The sequence below is a fragment of the Halictus rubicundus genome, chromosome 4 (assembly GCF_050948215.1).
Source record: "Halictus rubicundus isolate RS-2024b chromosome 4, iyHalRubi1_principal, whole genome shotgun sequence".
In the NCBI taxonomy this organism is placed as follows: Eukaryota; Metazoa; Arthropoda; class Insecta; order Hymenoptera; family Halictidae; genus Halictus; species Halictus rubicundus.
Genome location: NC_135152.1, coordinates 20,551,618 through 20,569,932, shown reverse-complemented (window position 1 = coordinate 20,569,932; position 18,315 = coordinate 20,551,618). Strand labels below are relative to the sequence as shown.

The following is an 18,315-nucleotide window of genomic DNA, read 5'->3' as shown; positions in this document are numbered from 1 at the left end:
AAAGTAATGTATATCGATATTCTCAAATTATTTTCTACAGTTTTACGCTCTAGCTACTAAGCCCAAAAATTATAGTCCCATTTATACAAGGTGTTCCATACTCCTAGGTCGAGATAAGAGAAAGAGTGTCGTATGAGCACAGCTAGTGCTACAAAATATACACAATATCCAAAAACCAGGCTTATGTTCTAGCATTGTACCTTTCGAGAGCGCGACAAAAGTCTCGTTACATGCGCGACAAAATTAGATCGAGGGCTTTAAATTTCGATCGCGTCGTTCAAGTAGAATTTGCCTCACGGTGAGACGTGTTCCTCGAATGCTTCGAAGCAGAGTTTCGCCGCGTCACGGATTATTTTAGCCGTTGTGGTCGTAGGCGTGGAAAATAAATACCAAGAGGCGGCCTCGGCCGAGTGGTCCGCTGGCCTCGGCGACCTCTGAGCAAAAGTGGAGTTTAATGGGAAACGGTTTGAAACTGGTGGCCGCGTGTGTTCCCAGGAAAAGCGCAGTCGACGGAGGACGCGTTGAACGAGGAGCTTCTCCGCGAGCCGGAGATGGTAACCGAGTTTCTTTACGGCACAAGAAGCCGCGTGGTGCCGTGGAATCTGCTCGCGACTCGTTTCGATCGGCGGGATGAGAGCCAGGAGCAAAGACGGGGGAACGCGGGCACCTACGACGTCTACATTATTTCATCGAAGCAGCAGCAGCAGCAACAGACCTCGAAATCCGGCGGCACGTCCCAGCAGCAGTCTCAACAGCAATCGCCTCAGCAGCAGTCGCAGCAGCAGCAGCAGCAACCGCAACAATCCCAACAGCAACAGCAGTCTAGACGGCCTAAGACGTTGCAGAGAGGAGCAACGACCCCGAACGCGAGCGCGTCCTCGTCGAGCCACGATTTCTGCATCAGCCCGGACACGAAGCTCCGTTGCAACAGCAGCACCTGCGATTTCTGGCCGCACTGCTCGCAGAGGGACACTCTGTACTCGCCGAGTCAGGCGCCGGTGTTCATGAAGCTGTCCCAGAGCTACCCGGCTCATCAGAGGATCCCCACGGACACCGGTAGCCACACGAGCAGAGGCAGCGCCAGCTCGTCCCCGGCCTCGTTAGAGCGGATGGACGACCGAGAGTATCGGGATCGCGAGAACTCACGGAAGAACCGGGCCGCTCGTGATCAAAACAACACGAAGTACCAGGAGAGGCAGCCGAAGAGCGTGCTGAAGCAATCGAACCGCTGGTCGCCGCTCGAAGGCTCCAACGGGAATACCCCTTCCTCCGTCGAGAAGAGGGAGCATCATCGGTTCTACCGGAAGCCGGAGTTCGCCGGGAGCTTCGAGGGCTGCGACAACAAGGACAGGAAGGTCTCACCGATCCAGGGGAAGGGGATCACCAACCGATCGCCCAGCGGACAGGCTGCGTCCTCCTCGACCACCTCGTCCTCCTCCAGCAGCGACATTTGGGTCACCACGTCCGATCGAACGGTCACCAAGAGCCCCAGGAACGCGAAAAGCTCCGGTGCATCCACTCCCATGGAAGACGCCGTGATCGGCTCCCTGAAGACCCTGATGGAGCCGCCCAAGGACGGCATGCTGTCCAGGCCCGGTAGCGCGCCCACCAGGGGGGACGATTCATTGCCAGGGGAGATCTGTCTGGATCCTCATCAGCGATCCCTGTCCCTGCCGAAATCGTTTCTCACGCACAACACCGACGGGTGAGTCCTTTACTTTTTATACTGACTCGGTGTCTTCGTCAACCAACTTGCCCTCCGTCCGTCACCGTGTGCTTCCAATGGCTCTCACCAATTGATCATCTTTTTGTGCTAGTTATTGGGTCGTGATAGAAATACGTTCGGTTAGGTGTCTCCTTTAAATATTGCTAAAATAAACTCCGATCGTACACGGCTCCTTTCTAATCATAGTTGTACACATTTGCAATGAGTCATCACTGAATCCTTAGAATTAGAACGCTTTTAACCGAATTTATTTGCGTTGCAACCTAACATTTACGCTGGCGATTGATTTTTATGAGCTTGAAACATGCTGTCGAGGTCACTGCTCTAATCACGACCACCGTAACATGTACTTTGTCATTTTCAACATTTAAATTATTGACTTTGTGAAAAAAGTACTCGGGACAACGTTGTTCTAGTTTAAAGGACCCAAGCAACGGTAAGGTTATTTAATTTTCCAGGTCACCAGTATTTCTTTTTAATGAAATAATATGGAGTATGTTGATTCTAATATCTCAAGGAACAATGGTCCAAACCGCATACAGGTTGACGATTTCGTTTCGTTGTGCGAGATATGAGGATAAAAGAGAAATAATAAATATAAAACATTATATTGTTTTGCAATGCTCTGGTCGAAAGAAACGATGTACTTTTTATTGGCAATATATAGTTCTAAGCAACGAGCGGAATAACTTTTTAAAAATTGGTCCAAACGACTTGATTCTTTTTTAGATGGCAGACCGACTAGTTCGCTAGAGAATGACTAAACAAATGTTTGTTCAGATCGCAATTGGTTGGAATGATAAATAAATGAAAAAATTATGTTTTCTCAACTTTTTCATTTGATCTTGGGACGATAATTCTCATTTTCAATTTTAAAAAAGTTATTCCGCTTGAAAAGGTGTCCAAATACTTATGGACCGCAAAAATTCATTTTGACCTCGAAACTGAAGGTCGAAGTATCGAAAAATTTGAGTGATGAGTACTATACGATGCAATAAAAGAAAATTTTTCGACGCTTCGACCTTGATTGCCAAGGTCAAGGTGAATTTTGCGGTGCATGTTTTTAACAGATTTCCACCGATGCAGAGGTGTAGAATCACGCTATGGTGGTCGCGACATATAATTTTTATACACCCTGTACATTCCGACGGTGGGATTACTTTTTTAGCATGGTCTCGGAGGAAAATTGAATTTCTACGAACTTTTCGAATAGAGTAGCACGGTGGATTAGGTGTTGGTGCTCGTTTCATCGGAAGCCGCGTGATACAGTGAACACCGCGTGGCTATCTATAACACGCGCAATCCAATTTTCTACAAGTTCAATTACTTCGTTCTCGGTTATACTAGTTAGCTGGCTGCGAGTGATAGTCCGCAGATCCTGGCCCGGAGTTACTAATGGCGCAATCACATACACGTCACGTGCAGTAGACGCTACGACCCCCTCCGGACAGAGATTCGGTCGCGGCACAGGTAAACACACGTGTGTTGGTTAATTCCCGTGCTCGACGTCCTCGGTATTTTAATCAACCTGTCGAATCCGTTTATGCGCGCTTTGTCATCCGCCGCACGGCTAGATGGAATCATTGTCGGAACCGTTCGACCAAAACGCTTGCATCCGGGACGCCTACTCGGGTTCGATCATATATTTTCATTCTAACCCGAAACAGCTCTTTCGTAGTTCCAAACTCCGTACTTAGGTCCCGGCCGAATTATGTTCGTATGAATGCCTCGGTGAACACAATAAGCCGGTTCGAAAACGGGTCCACCGTACAACCGACGAATCTATTCAAATCGAAGACTCATTGTTCCCATCTGTTCGAGTTTTTTTCGTTTTCCTTCTCCTGGGAATTATTAATGTTGTGACACATGCTTTTCCGAGATCTTCTCGATTCGCGAGAGTTAACATTGCTGCACAGAATTTTTCCTGAAAAGTGTTGAAAGTCACATGTCGAAAAGTGTTCATTTTTAATTCATTTTTAGTTCATTTATAATGTCCAGATTAATAGAAATATTAGTAGCCCCAATTTTACTTGTCTAAAATCGTCCACTTATAAATGTTCCTGATTGAAAACTGAGTCGGTTAAATACAAAATTGTGCATAATCACAATTATTTCATACAGTGGACATTCACTGACTCGACCTCCGACATTCAATCACCATTGCCAATCGATCCTGGCACGAAGCATTAGAGATAAATATTCGCAGAACGATTCCAGCTTATGAGACGTTTAAGGCGACCGAACAGCATAGGCATGGTTGCTATATCGGTTCGTGCATACTCGCAGATTGCGTCGCCCGGGCAGATGGTAAATGCTTGTAAGCGGCAATGTATATCAACGTTTCGAATGATTTATGGCTTCTCGAAGGAGGGGCGTTTGTCGCGTGCGTTCCCGTAAAGGCCTCCACCTCCGCCTTGTTACTCGGCGAGGATACGGAAACGTAAGCGCAAGTGACGTTCCCGTGTGACGAGCGTGCAAAGTGTAATGCGACGTAATCGTACGTTCGTCGAACCGGTTCTGTCCGCGTGTAAAGTCGCCCACGCGACGCCCACGCGGAATCCGTGGCCACGTCTGCCACCAGACAAAGGGACATTATACCGCTCATCACGCGCGATTCCAGTTTATACCGAGCGCACTGGAATTGATGGCTCGAGTTTTTCAAGTTTTTACTTCGGGGAAATTGGCTGAACACTGCTCACATTTTTCCACGACCTCTCGTTCAGGCTACTCGACGTTTCGATTAGAGATTGTTACATCGCCCTGAGCCATTTTACTGTTTTATCAATCGCTTGCGCGTGGTGTGGTTAAACTTCGCCTTGGCGACCCAGGAATTTTCAACTTTTCTTTAGAGAATCCTGTAGATATCGACGAGAAAATGGCAAAAATCCTAGTTTTAAGGCGAGGAATCCACTGGTTCGAAAGTGAATTTAATTTTGTTGTTCTGGTTTAAAAGCGAATTGAATTTCTTTTTCTGGTTCTACTCCTGAAACTTAGGCCCACGGATCCCGGCGAGTACAAAACACAGGCACCGGTAATTTCGCCGAAACGAGGTCCCAGCCGGAGGCAAAAGAAAAACCGAGCTCTAATGAAATGCTACAAAATACCGTGAAATGTTCCATGCTCGATTTCACAGAGCGGGATTATAGGTGCGACGGAACAGAAAGACGAATAAAAATTTAACGCTGTAGCGCACAAAAAGAGAAAAGATCTTTACGCCGAAATAAAGCAGCTTTGAAGCGAGGTGGTCAAATAGTAAAACGAAAAGCGAGTTCTCGGTCAGATTCGTGTGACAAAGAAATTCGTGCCCGGTTAGGAGGAAAATACGATTACCTCGAGCTTCCGAATCGATTGCAGTCGGCAGAGTTTATTCTGGCTTTTGCTCGTTTCTCGCCTGCGTTCGACATTTTTCGAAACAATTTCAAATTATTCGAATTGTTGATGAGTGCTTCCGGTCGTGTGTGAATATTGTTCAGGCCACGGGCACATGGACATCGTTGTAAAAGAATTTACGATACACGCGCCAGGGAAACCGGCCATTATCCAACCATAAAATGTCTTTTCAGCTTTTAACGAGAAGATGACAAGTCTGAAGAAGGCATATTTCTTTCGGAAATTCGAATGACGTGTTCCGGAAGGTTTTATGTTTCTCAGACTTCGAAGTCACGAGTAGATGGCGGGTTTTACGCGTTCGTAGCAACAACGAGTAGATAAAATGTGACTGCAACCTGTGAAAACTTTAGGAGACTTTAAGGATATCGTTGAATTATTATTTCTCTCAAAAACTCAAATGACGTGTTCCAGAAGATTTTATGTTTCTCAGACTTCGAAGGCACGAGTGGATAAAATGTGACTGCAAACTGTCAAAACTTTAGGAGACTTGAAGAATTAAAGCATTATTTTCAGCTCATTAAAATTACCGAAGGAAAAGATACATTTTTATTTCTCTTCTGTCTTTCACAAAATTCTTCTCTCAGATTTTTTCATTTCCTGTATAAAGATTTGCAGTTCAGTCTGAGTTTCAAGTCGCAGTCGTCAGGGATAGAACATAAACTAAACTGATATTTCGATGACCTTTGTAGTTGTTGCCCGTTCGTGTGCCAAGTGGAGTAGGGACGACCGATAGTCGGACAGGCGGAGTAAAAATGGTCCACGGTCTAGTGGCACGGGAAAAGCTTGTCGGCAGAAAAGTAGAATAGGGACGATCAATAACCAGACAGATGGAATAGAAATGACCAACGTTCAGACACGTGGGATACAGGTGGTTTACGGTCAGACAAGTAGAACGCAGGGGTGAACAACTTGGGCAAGTAGAACGTGGTGGTTTGTAATCAGACAAATCGAACGAACTGGTATGCTATCAGTTCGAGTGTAACGAGACAAGTAGAAAGGGACGATTTGTAATCGGACAAATCGCGTAAGCCAGTATATAAGCAGACAAGTAGATTAGGTCGGGTTGTAATCAGACAAGCACAAGGTTTGTAACGTAATTGCTGGGTGTGTATTCGGTCGAGTAGAATAGGGTGGTTTCCAGCCAGGCAAGTAGAATAGCGACGATCTGCAGCCAGACAAGTAGAACGTACAGTCGAGTTAATAAAATGGGAATGTTGTGCTATACATTTTCTAGACATTTATCGTGTCGTTTATCGATGACAAGTGCGTCAGAAAATTATGATACTCCTTGTTGTAATTTAACAAGGTGGAAAATAAGTGTAACCATTCTCAAAGTTTTAAAACAAATAGCTTTTCCATTGGGCGTACTATTAGAGTATCTAAACGAGCACAATAAAATGTTTCTTTAATTATTTAAGTGTTATATATTGAAACAGCCAATGGTAGAATTCGGTCGAATAACCGGGCAAGTGGAACAGTCAGCGACTAAACCGACAAATGGAATTAAATACCGTACTTCTGATCATCCCCGCTAAAAAGTTCTCGGAGCGCGAACGGTTAAATGACTGGCGCTTCGCGGAATCGCATTACTTATGGCGATCGAAGAAACAAAGCCGATAACAGAATTACCACTCGAGAGCGACAAAATTAGTTCGGTGGTGGTTTCGGGATGAAAGTGCCGCGGTGTTGCAGCGAAAACTTTCCAGTGGTCCCCGGGCAATAGTTAATCCCGCGGAAGAAAGTTCGGGCGAAGTCGCGCGAGCTGTTCGGCTGTTTTCCCGGCGTTCTTTTAAACCGCGCAACTTTCCCGGAGCGATCCCGGTTCCAGCCGGGCGTGTTCGCATATTTTGCGGTTGATGTCGCATAAAAATGCTACGCGAGACCAGCCAAGGGATCGTTCGACGGCGCACACGACCAAGGAGAATATCCGGGTATAAATTCTGACCGTGATACCGAGGTAATTCCGCGAGTTGCGTGGCGGATATCTGATCGGAGGGGGCCATCTTGTTTTTAAAAGCGTATACATAAATCTCGATATCCCGGCTGAAATTGGGGTACTTCTTCCGACTTACGCTGAAAATCCCGGAATTTAAAGGGCGCTGATTCGAATACGGAATAAAACGGCCGTCAGAGCAACCGACGCGTGTATTTCCTTACCTTTACATGACAATGCTTTGTTAGATTTCGTTTCTCACGCGATTACACCGCCTCTCCACTTTCTTTCTTTTTTCGTGCACGTGTGAATAGTTAATTTTTCCTTGGTGAATTATTCACGCGTTCCCAAGTCGGAAATCGTTCGTTCACTCTTTTTCTTCTCCGTCTCGATTTCTCTTTCTTCTCGTTTCGCTCCTCGTTCGGAAGACGAGACACCCACTCGCGTAAAAAAACGAGGCGCAACTCGCGCGGAATGATATCGAGGGATAAATCGTTCATCGATCCGCTCGCTTGGCGTTTAATTTTGCATTCTGTATGCGCGCGGTTTTGTTATGCGACCGTCGAAACATTAATCTTTGGAGTGTCGTTCGACGCGCCGGGAGCGCGGAGTCGCCCGGTTTGTTTTCGTTCTATTTTCTCTGGTTTTCGAGCGAAATAAATACGCCCGGTATAAATATTCACTGTGAAATGAAAGCTGATCCATTCTTTACCACCGCGAGAAATGTTTATTCGATGGTTTTATGCCGGGCTTTTTTCCTCCCGTTTTTTCTTTTTTGGTTCGAACCGTTGAAATATAAGGAGATATCCCGTCCTCGTAAAACTGATGTACGCGCTTTTGAAATTTTTGCGATACGTTATCGCGTCGCGCCGGTCTCCTTTCTTCCAGCGACGAACGCTTCACCTTTTCTGGTTTGTTTGAAAAATCTCTCCATCTCGGTTTCGCGTTCTTGACAGCGGCCTGTTTATAGCCTGTTAATTGACGGTATAGCTCGTTCGCGTACAAATACGAAATTACGAACCGCAATATTGCAGTCACCGGACTTACGAACGACTCTGTAATGTTATTCCTGCAACGCTGAGTTTTATAACCTATTGGAAATTCATAGAAATCTACGAATTCCGTGAATTCCGATTCGACGCAGGAATTGCAACCCACGCGGTTAATTCCTGTTCAAATTTACAGACTAATTAGTCGTTTCCCACGCGTTGCGCCATGTCAGGCAAGTGTTCATCGATCTTTGAATTTGAACATTTTCGGTTCGATTATTTTTGTTTATTCGTCACTTTTAGAAGGCAACATTTACACGATACTTGTAATACTTTTGGCAGTTTTAGCGTTAAAATCGAAGGGGGCCACTTCGGCAACGCTGAAGACCCTCAGTGTCCCTTATAATTGAACAGATCATTTTTCAACTCCCAGAAATCTACGAATTCTATGAATTCAAATTCGACACAGGAATTGCAACCCTCGAGGTTAATTTCTGATCGGATTTACAGACTAATTAGTCGTTTCCCACGCGTTGCGCCATGTCAGGCAAGTGTTCATCGATCTTTGAATTTGAACATTTTCTGCTCGATTATTTTTGTTCATTAGTCACTTTTAGAAGGCAACATTTACACGATACTTTTAATAGTTTTGGTAGTTTTAGCGTTAAAATCGAAGAGGGCCACTTCGGCAACGCTGAAGACGCTCAGTGTCCTTTATAATTGAACAGATTTTTCATTTTTCAACTCCCAGAAATTTACGAATTCTATGAATTCCGATACGACGCAGGAATTGCAACCCACGCGGTTAATTCCTGTTCAAATTTACAGACTAATTAGTCGTTTCCCGCGCGTTGCGCCATGTCAGGCAAGTGTTCATCGATCTTTGAATTTGAACATTTTCTGTTCGAATATTTTTCTTTACATAAGGCAACATTTACACGATACTTTTAATAGTTTTGGTAGTTTTAGCGTTAAAATCGAAGAGGGCCACTTCGGCAACGCTGAAGACGCTCAGTGTCCTTTATAATTGAACAGATTTTTCATTTTTCAACTCCCAGAAATTTACGAATTCTATGAATTCCGATACGACGCAGGAATTGCAACCCTCGCGGTTAATTTCTGATCGGATTTACAGACTAATTAGTCGTTTCCCACGCTTTGCGTCGGGCAAGTGTTCGTCGATCATTATTTACATGATACTTTGAATACTTTTGGTAGTTTTAGCGTTAAAATCGAAGAGGGCCATTTTAGCAACGCTGAAGACGCTCAGTGTCCTGTATAATTGAACAGATTTGTCATTTTTCAACTCGCGGAATTGATTTTTATAGTAACTTTCGGTCGAATTAAGGAGAACGTAATGCGCGTGGAGCGGTTTCGCGCGAGCATGTGTCAAGTTGAAATGCGCGGCGATCGATTGCACCGTGCGAATGCACTTCCGCCGACGCGCAGATTTCTTTGCAGTAAGCGCTACCTGGAGGTTCCATTAGGATCGACCTGCGCCGGCTACTTTATTCTGAAACTAACAGATGGCCTCGCATCCCGGTTTTCTCACCTGTCCGCGGCTACCTGTGCCACTTCGCCGGCGCCTTTCAACGCCGACGATGCTACACGCTGCTAATCACTTTTTCCTCGCTTCGATCGCGAACGGTTTTCCAATTAACCCTCGCGATTCGACGGCCATGCTCGCCAATGCAGTTCCACCGAGACGCTTTCACTTAATTCTACATTTTATTTCTCGTAATACAGCAATTATTAGGGAAAAATTGTTAATATTGTGCCGGTTTAAACATTTTGGGTCCTCGGAAAAATTTGGTACCATTTCGGAAAAATTGTATTGGTCAAGCGACACGGTGATGTCAGTACTACCGAGTCACGTTTGCGTAATTCCACATATTTTTATAGTGTACCAATTATTAGGGAAAGGTTGTTAATTCTGTGTCGCTTTAAACATTTTGGGTCCTCGGAAAAATTTGGTATCATTTATAGAAAATTATATCGATAAATGAGAAGACAATAATTTATTTAGAAAGGAAAAGGATTCGTTTCCAAAATCGTGTGTATTCCTAAAATAATGAAATTTAGTTTGAGGATAATGAAACACACGGAAAATAAAATGCATTTTTCTTTAAAACGGGCGAAGATGTTTCAGCAGTAATTCGAAGGCGTCTTCTGAATATAATATTGATAATATTGTATTTATTATACTATATTTATTAACTGCCTCTGGCAGATTTTTTTCGACATGCTCTGATAAAAAGAGGGCAAATCATTCAGATTCTTAAAATGTTATAAGACCCTTAAATAACACCTACTTGAAGAATCTTGTAGAACTATTTCTGACGCAATGACGCAAAACTATTAGACATAAATTAATTCATAGCCCTTCGCTTGCGAATTTATCGATTATTTACAACCAATTGAAATACATCCTACTCTCGCAAATAATCTCCATCGCTTCCTATGCATTTAGCCCAGCTTACAAATGCTTAATTAATGAATCTTCAATACGGTGATTGAAAGATTCGATGTCGAAACAAAGCTACAATTGATACCAGCGAGAGCCACGAATAGTACAAGCGCAATTGTGTGATTTTACAAGACTTTAATTAGAACCGAAATTACGCAAGTTAGACGATCCAGTTTGTACAACACGTCATAAAGTGAATCGAACTATTCAAATTTCGGTGGTGAATTCGAGTTGCCGTTAAATGCGAAACTCTGATTGTAGCCGCCATTAGGGAGGAAAGGGTTAATCGAAAATCCCCGATCGATTCGGTGGCTCGAAACGAGCGTCCCGTCGAAAGACATCAAATTAAAGCGTAATCGATCGTAATTATATTTCGTTCGATTCTTCCGGGGCCCTGATACACCGCATTTCCATAATATTGCAATTTCTGGCCGGTGTTTACTCACCTAAATCTCTTTCCGCTTAAACGATCCGCTTGTACGTACAGGTTTCGCGTACTCGATTGCTCGATAATCGCTTCAACTAATTAAACGCAATTATTCGGGTATACGAGTGGATGACTTTTGCCCCTTTCTATTCTAATTGTCTCTCTCTTTTGGTACAGGTTTCTCGATGTTTTTTCCCGGAACCGAGCTTTGTCCGAATTCGTCAAAATATTTGTCACCGTGGCGATGAGCGTTTTAAAAAATGGCGAGCCACTGCGACGGAAGTATTTACAATAACAAATCGATGTTTCAATCTCCTGTCTACAGGTTTCGAGACCTGTCCCCGGTCTCTCGACATTGAAGCATACAAAAAAATAGATGTAACCCATTCCCAATACTTCACCCTCGCGTAAAATGTTCAAAGAAATTGCCGATTGCCACTTTCGAGCTTGCGTCGCGTTCGAAAAGCTCTACCGAAGCTCTTGTGAAGCTAACATATTCGGAGAACGTCGGGGCGACACGAAATCATCACCTCCCCTAATCTATACTACAGAACACGTGTCGCAGTTTTGAAAATAATTTCTCGCTCGAAAGAATTCACAAATTTTCAAGCATCTCCATGTGACAGTCATTTCTCTCGATAATACAATGGTTAGAGACAATCAAGTCGTATCGCACAAACTCTTTTTCTCACTGACCACAGTAATCTGCTAACTTTCACCTAATTCGCCGCGAAATCATCATCTCCGCAATGATCATTAAGCAAGCTAGTTTAAACCCCGGTTTAGTATCATTAGCTTTCTTTTCGGTACGGTAATTCGAGTTTTCCTCCAAAGGAATTACCATCTTCACGCGTGTAATCTTCATGTAATCATATACTTGATAATACAGCCGACATACGACACCATAAGTTTCGGATTAGAACAATGGCTGCATCTTGGATTAGCGATAGTGAAGTCCTACTTCACTTTTCCGCTGATTATAGCTGTCTCAGTGTCCAGCGATAATAGAAGCTTCCGAGTTCACACTTCTCGTAGAGAGATAAATAAACGATAATCGGGATTATGTGGAACTGCACTTTGATAAACAACAATCGAGGAAAACGGATTTAAATGTAAACAGAGGTCGAATCCTCGACTGTTCCCAATATAGATTTTAGACAGCCTCTAAAATCTATAGTAAAATGTCAAAATGCAATGTAAAATTAGTCTGCGTAAGAATAATTTGTATAGCTTTCACTGTCGAAAGAGAAAAAATTCTTAAAAAATGTGTCTTTTCTCCAAATTAATTTAAACCTCGGTTTAGCGCTGCTCGACAGTCTCCGTCCCAGCGCGCTACAGTGAATTCTCGATATATGTCAACAACACGGGTCTTGCCAGCGACATATATCGTCCAGGAAACATACATTGAGTTATGTAATGTTTACACGCCTCGTTGTGCCTCTCGAGCCTCGTGACCTCTTACGGGGTATACCCGGGGGTAGTGGGGATAATTCCGCGACGTTTATCATCCAGACCTCGGCGACATATATAGAGAAATGTAATCCGAGCGTTCTCGAAACTTCTCGAGCGCGAGAACTGTCGGAACGGCCGATTTGCGGATACAATTAACAATCGGTTTCTTCCGAACAGCGAATCCCGGCGTAATGGCTCGAATTAATTACACGGTTAGTAATTAGTCCGACTCGGGAGAAGAGAGAAGTCCGATGGACAAGTTTAAACCGCAAAATTATCAGGCCGACGTATGATAATGATTGCTCTCGAGGAATTTTCTGGCGAAACAAAGCGCAGCCGCGACATTGACGCCCCCGCGACTCTTCTTATTCCCTTTGTTTCTTCGCTGACAAATGGTAATTAGAGCGCGCATCCTACGATACCGTGCGATCGATACCGGAACGGTTTGCGCCACAGCCCCTGTCAGTTGCTTTTCGCTTTTCATTCGCCAGGAGTTTGATTAAACTATTATTTCGACAGGCGGGAGACATCGATCATTCCCGCGGACGATCTTTGTCAGTTTTCAAAACGTATAACTCAATTCGGTGCAGCGATTTTCTTTTTTTTTTGTTTTAGTAATGACTAGATCGAATAGTTCGTCAATTTGTTCGATTAAACTTTTCCGAACGCGTCAGACTTTCGTTCGGTTACGCGTGAATTGATTTAATGTTAATAATTCGTGCAGTTATAATCAAGATGTTAACAAGTTTTCCGAGTTTAACGAGTCGCGAAGTTTAATCGAATTCAATTTGCACAATGCGAATTGTTAAATCCGATAAGACGAGCTTTATGAATTTAATCCAATTATTTATGGTTTGTTTAACTTCGGAATTTCTTTGTGTAGAGCCGCGCAAGGAAGAGCTCGGTGGAGTGGGTAAAAGCGATTGAAGAAATTTTCATCGAGACTCGGTTGTTTATTTGTTGCATCGACACGCCGGTTAAATTTTACGAGCCGCTGAATCGCCGTATTTTTGTGCTTCGGAATATTCAACAATTTTTACGTGTTTCGGGTGTGGTGCTTTTTCTGTGTAGGAAAGTTATCGGTGTGTCGAATCGTAAAATGAAATGAAACTGATTAATTCGAAGACTCGCGTTTCTTTGGGATCTTCATTTTCTTTGTGCCGTTTGCCGAACAAACGGTGGTTATTCGACACGAACGCGCGACCGTAAAATATTTCACACGATGAAATTTTTATATTATTGACATTAATAACGGCGAAATTCAACTGACAGGGACACGCACCGAAAACCTCAATATTCATGAAACATTCGATGAAAAATCCGTGACTGGGACGTGCAGTTTCAAGCTTTTGAATTATCATTGCTGATGGATGAAAACCTGATAAACGTTAAACCGATTCATGTTTCACTCCACACCTTGAAATCACGATCCGTCGAGATCGATCAAATTAAACGAGACCGTTTAATTGGAATCAAACTTAAGCGTAAAAGCTAACATTGAGCCTTTTAATGATCGAGCTGGTAGAGTAAGTTACATTAACGGAAAGTATCGTTTTTATACGCATGTTTTAGGAACGTATGTTTCACCTACTTACGATACTTTTACAAAAGAAAACATTGTAAAATTTAAACATTACGGTCTTATAGAAAATTTCATGCTCTAACAAACATACAAACACGTTTGTTATTAGAATTATGCGAGTGCTAATTAAAAATTAATGTTGCAAAAAATGTTATTGGAATGATAAATGGTCTTGTAGTTTTACAAAATATTAAATAATGCACGCTACTGTTGTATGACATATGTAATAGAAAATTTAGGCAGCTTGGAAAATCATCAGAACATTTCTTAATACTTTGAACAACGCTGTTCGTCTGAAACAAAAAACTAAAGTAGCATTTTAATTAGTTTGGCAAACGAAATTTCTCATTATTTAACAAAATGATAGAATCTTGAATTACGAATTTTCATTTTTTAGACTCTTTCTTCGCGTTAGGCACAATACAAAAATTGAAATATATTTCTTGAAGTTTTTGGTCCAAGAATAATTTGAAGTTGATCACCCAACTATACAGGGTGGCCCAAAAATGTTGCATTTCCTTGAACGGACTAATTCCCGAGGTCATTTGAAGAAACTTTTTCCTTTGCAAAAATGTTCTCCGCGGCTTTGTTAAGGAGTTATTAACAAAAAACACGAACCAATCAGGGCGCGGCTACAGTGGACGGATCCCGGCTCGGCCAATGCCAACGTCACGCTCGACGGGACCCGCCTCCGTGCCGGCCCCCTCTGCTTATGTGCGTTCTGATTGGTCCGCGTTTTTCGTTAATAACTCCTAAACGAAGCCACGGAGAATATTTCCGTAAAGGAAAAAGTTACTTCAAATCACCTCGGGAATCACCTCTTTCAAGGAAGTGCAACATTTTCGGGAGGTTTCGAGAAATATTTTTACTCTCAGTTTTGCAAACAGTGGGTGAGCTGTATTCTTGAAATATCTATAGCCTCTAAATTTAAACGAGTCGTCTCGCAGACGAATGCTAAACAGAAAAATCGTTCTATTGTACATACAGACATGGCGAAATGAGACAAGGGGGGAGTACGTGTATCGCGACGCGGAGAGAATCGCTGACCAATCAAATTAATTTGCATTCCGGCGATCGGGGCTCGCTCGACGGAATTGCTCGCGTAGGTGAGTTTTATCCTCGGCGAGGTACGCGTTGCACCTGCAACTTACACCGGTTGAGGTCGAATGATACGGAGCCGGCGATGAAATTACATGCTTTCGCTGCCGACAATGCAGAAGGTCGACTAACGTTACGAGGGACGATCGCTCTGCTGAATTCGCGTTCCGATCCCGTTTTCGGAACGACAAATATTCGTCGAGCCGACAGCTCGCCCGGCCGGGCACTAATGAAAACCGTTGAAACGCAATTTTCTGCTTTCTGTCGAAATATTACCGAAATTCCGCGCCTCGGAGCGGAGACTCCTCGCGCCCGCGCGCAATACGGCTGATAATTGTTCGAACGATGAACAGTTTACACTCCGCGACGCCATGGAAAGCTAAGCATAAATGCTTCGTATTATTGCCAGCGGAAATGGCACTTTATTAAGGTAACAGCCGTTTCGCCGTGCGTCGGGTGAAACTGCTATAAATTTCAACTGTCGGTTTCTATTTGACGAACATTTTACGTATCGCGCGTGCAACGAGAACGCTATAAAGCGACAGCGATTTTATTAACGTGTTGATAAAATCGGTTAACATTTGATCGAATGATCGGAACGGACTTTATGTTCCACGCGTTTTTAATTTTACCGAGTTAACCAGTTGGTATTCCAATATTCGATTCGACCAATATTCAATCTTCTATTTCTTAATTGATGATGAACATAAGATGACAATTCAAAATATAATTTTTCTGAAAAAGTAGAATTCTTTTTGTCCGCTAGCGGGCATGTTGAGCAACTCTGGTATAAAGGAAATCGTCCATAAAATATTGAATCTCGTTACAACTATTGTTACACGAAGTTTATACCTCAAGCGTAATTTACCGAACGTTCGACACGGTCGCAGTGATGACGAGTGACACTGTATTTACGATTAATATGCACAGCGGCAGCTGTAATATTAAACGGCATCGTAACAGTTTCAGAAACTTTGTTCCTCCTAAAACGTAATGTCGAGAGTGTACTTTGGCTCGGCGCTCCGGTACAAACCACGTTTACGTCGTTAATTATTACATGTAACGGATCCATTTCACCGGGACAGTGACGTTAATCGGTTTAAAGTTGAAAATTTCGCCCGTTCAAACCGTTCCGATTTAATTACACGAATTGTCGAGCAGCGAGCGCGGCAATTCGTTCTGGCGCGCGATTACACATTAAAATTAAGCTGACAAATATTCGACAGATTCTTCCCAGTCGAAAGTGTTTCAAGTAGCGAGAATTATCTAGGTCGGCCGGGAAATTTCCCGAATGGAAATGGATTTTTGCCCGGGGTGGAAAAAGATTAATGTTATGAAAATAAAAGAGCTACGTTGAAAATAAAATGGTCACGAAATTCCGAGTCCGTCGAGTCTTGGGAATCGTTCCCGAGGGCCGCCGAGTCAATCGAACATCAGATTACTCGGGAAACACGAGGCATTTCCGCCGACATGCATATTTGATTCCAACGGCGGTCTTTACCGAATAATTTATCATCCGTCCAGTTGTTCTTCCACCCGTACGTATGCAAGTTTCGGTTGCTATTATTCCAACGAAAGTTTTTCCACTCACAAATCACTTTAATGTTCCATAAGTCCGGAATTTCGCTGTGTAGATCCGCTGTTTGGTCTTGAAACATTGTCGGGCGACAAAACCCGCGATTTTATTCACTTGCACGCCACTGTATTCCGTAAAAATTGAAAGTAAATTAAAGAAAATAATAGTTTCATATATGTTCATTTTAACTCGAGCACAGAAATTATAGACAGTAAGACAAAACGACTAAATAATATACGAAGGACCTTAGTATGTTTACTTCAACTACGACCATACTATGTTTACTATTTACTACAAGTCTCGACCGTGATAAACGTATTCTGCTTTCATATTCTAAATCTTATACGTTTTCTCTGTATGTGACCTTGAATGACCTTGGAATAATTATTGTCACTGAATTCCTAATGAAAGGGACTATCATTGTAGGTGTTTAAAAAAGGGTGGTTCCATTTAAAAAAGTGAAGGTCACCTTGATATCTCTAAAAAAATGACATAAAAACAACATTTTTTTGGCATCGTGTCAGCATCATTGTACCATTTAGAAGCAACAAAGATATTTGAGGTGCAAACGTTAGCTGACTCACCCTGTCACGATTTTTAAGGCGTGCATCGGATAAAAAAATCCTGTGAAAGGTCATTTTAACGGTTTTTCCAAGGTCATCGCATTTTTCCGCACACTAACGTGCACTTTTTATAACGCTATGTGCCAGTCGGCGTCGAGGAGAGTTCAACGACCTACACACCGTGACCTTGGAGTGACCTTGAAGGCGAAACAATCCATTTCAGTTAGGGCATAAACTTTTTCTGTAATCTTGCATCCAATTATCAATGAACAGACATCTGTCCCTGTAGCATAAAAGCTTGTATTTCTGTATTTCACAAATTCCATCCGAACTGAAACTTTGACCAACGAAGCTGGTCAAAATGTACGAACATTTTTTGAAAAAGGTCGACGTTCGAAACGGAACCTGTTAAAAGGTGCTACGACTCTCTCGGTCCGCGTTAATTTCTGAGACGCATAGATCTCCCGAGCGGTCGCCTCAACAACTTGGTATTACGTACGACGATCAGGCTGTCACGGAAGAAAATTGATTGGAATCACGATCTCGCTCCCACGACATCCGATCGTTAACCGACCGCGCAGAATCTCGTGTAGCGAAAAAAAAAAAAGAAAAAGGAAAATTGAAGAAGAGAAAAAAGCCCCGGTGTCAGCGTCGCGAAGTTATAGTCGGTCAGCTAAATGTATGGGTGGGGAGGGGGGGTGGAGGGATAGGAGGTGCCGCGTTATCAAGTTACAGTTCAGAACAGGTCGAAGAAGATAGAGCTACAATTGGACGTAATTAGTTCCCCCGCGGGAGATCCTCGACCTCGGAGACGAGCGGACGCCCGGGTCGCGAACTTTTATCCCGCGCGACGTTGCTCCGTTTCTGTTCTGTTAATTATTCATTAGCGCGCAGCCGGTGTCTCGGCGGAAGTTTTTCGGCCCGTCAGAAACTTCGGCGTGGGCTTTCCACGTGGCCGCGCGTCCACGAAACTTTTGTTCTCCGCGCGGGGGAAAAATAATATCCCGCGACCGCATCCATCACCGAGCGCGACGTTCCGCGGAATATTCGCGGCGGTGTCGCCAGACGTTTGTCTCCCGGTCGTCTCCTCGCGTTGATAATGAATCATGATG

The 18,315-nt window shown here is 43.4% G+C and overlaps 1 protein-coding gene across 1 annotated transcript in view; it reads left to right on the top strand.

The window, feature by feature from the left end:
- Rhogef3 (Rho guanine nucleotide exchange factor 3) overlaps nucleotides 1–18,315 on the top strand; it is a 255,046-nt gene that overhangs the window by 80,739 nt on the left and 155,992 nt on the right. The window contains exon 7 of the mRNA XM_076787374.1: nucleotides 496–1,705. Within this exon, the coding sequence (XP_076643489.1) occupies nucleotides 496–1,705 (1,210 nt within the window). The remainder of the gene's footprint in view (nucleotides 1–495; nucleotides 1,706–18,315) is intronic.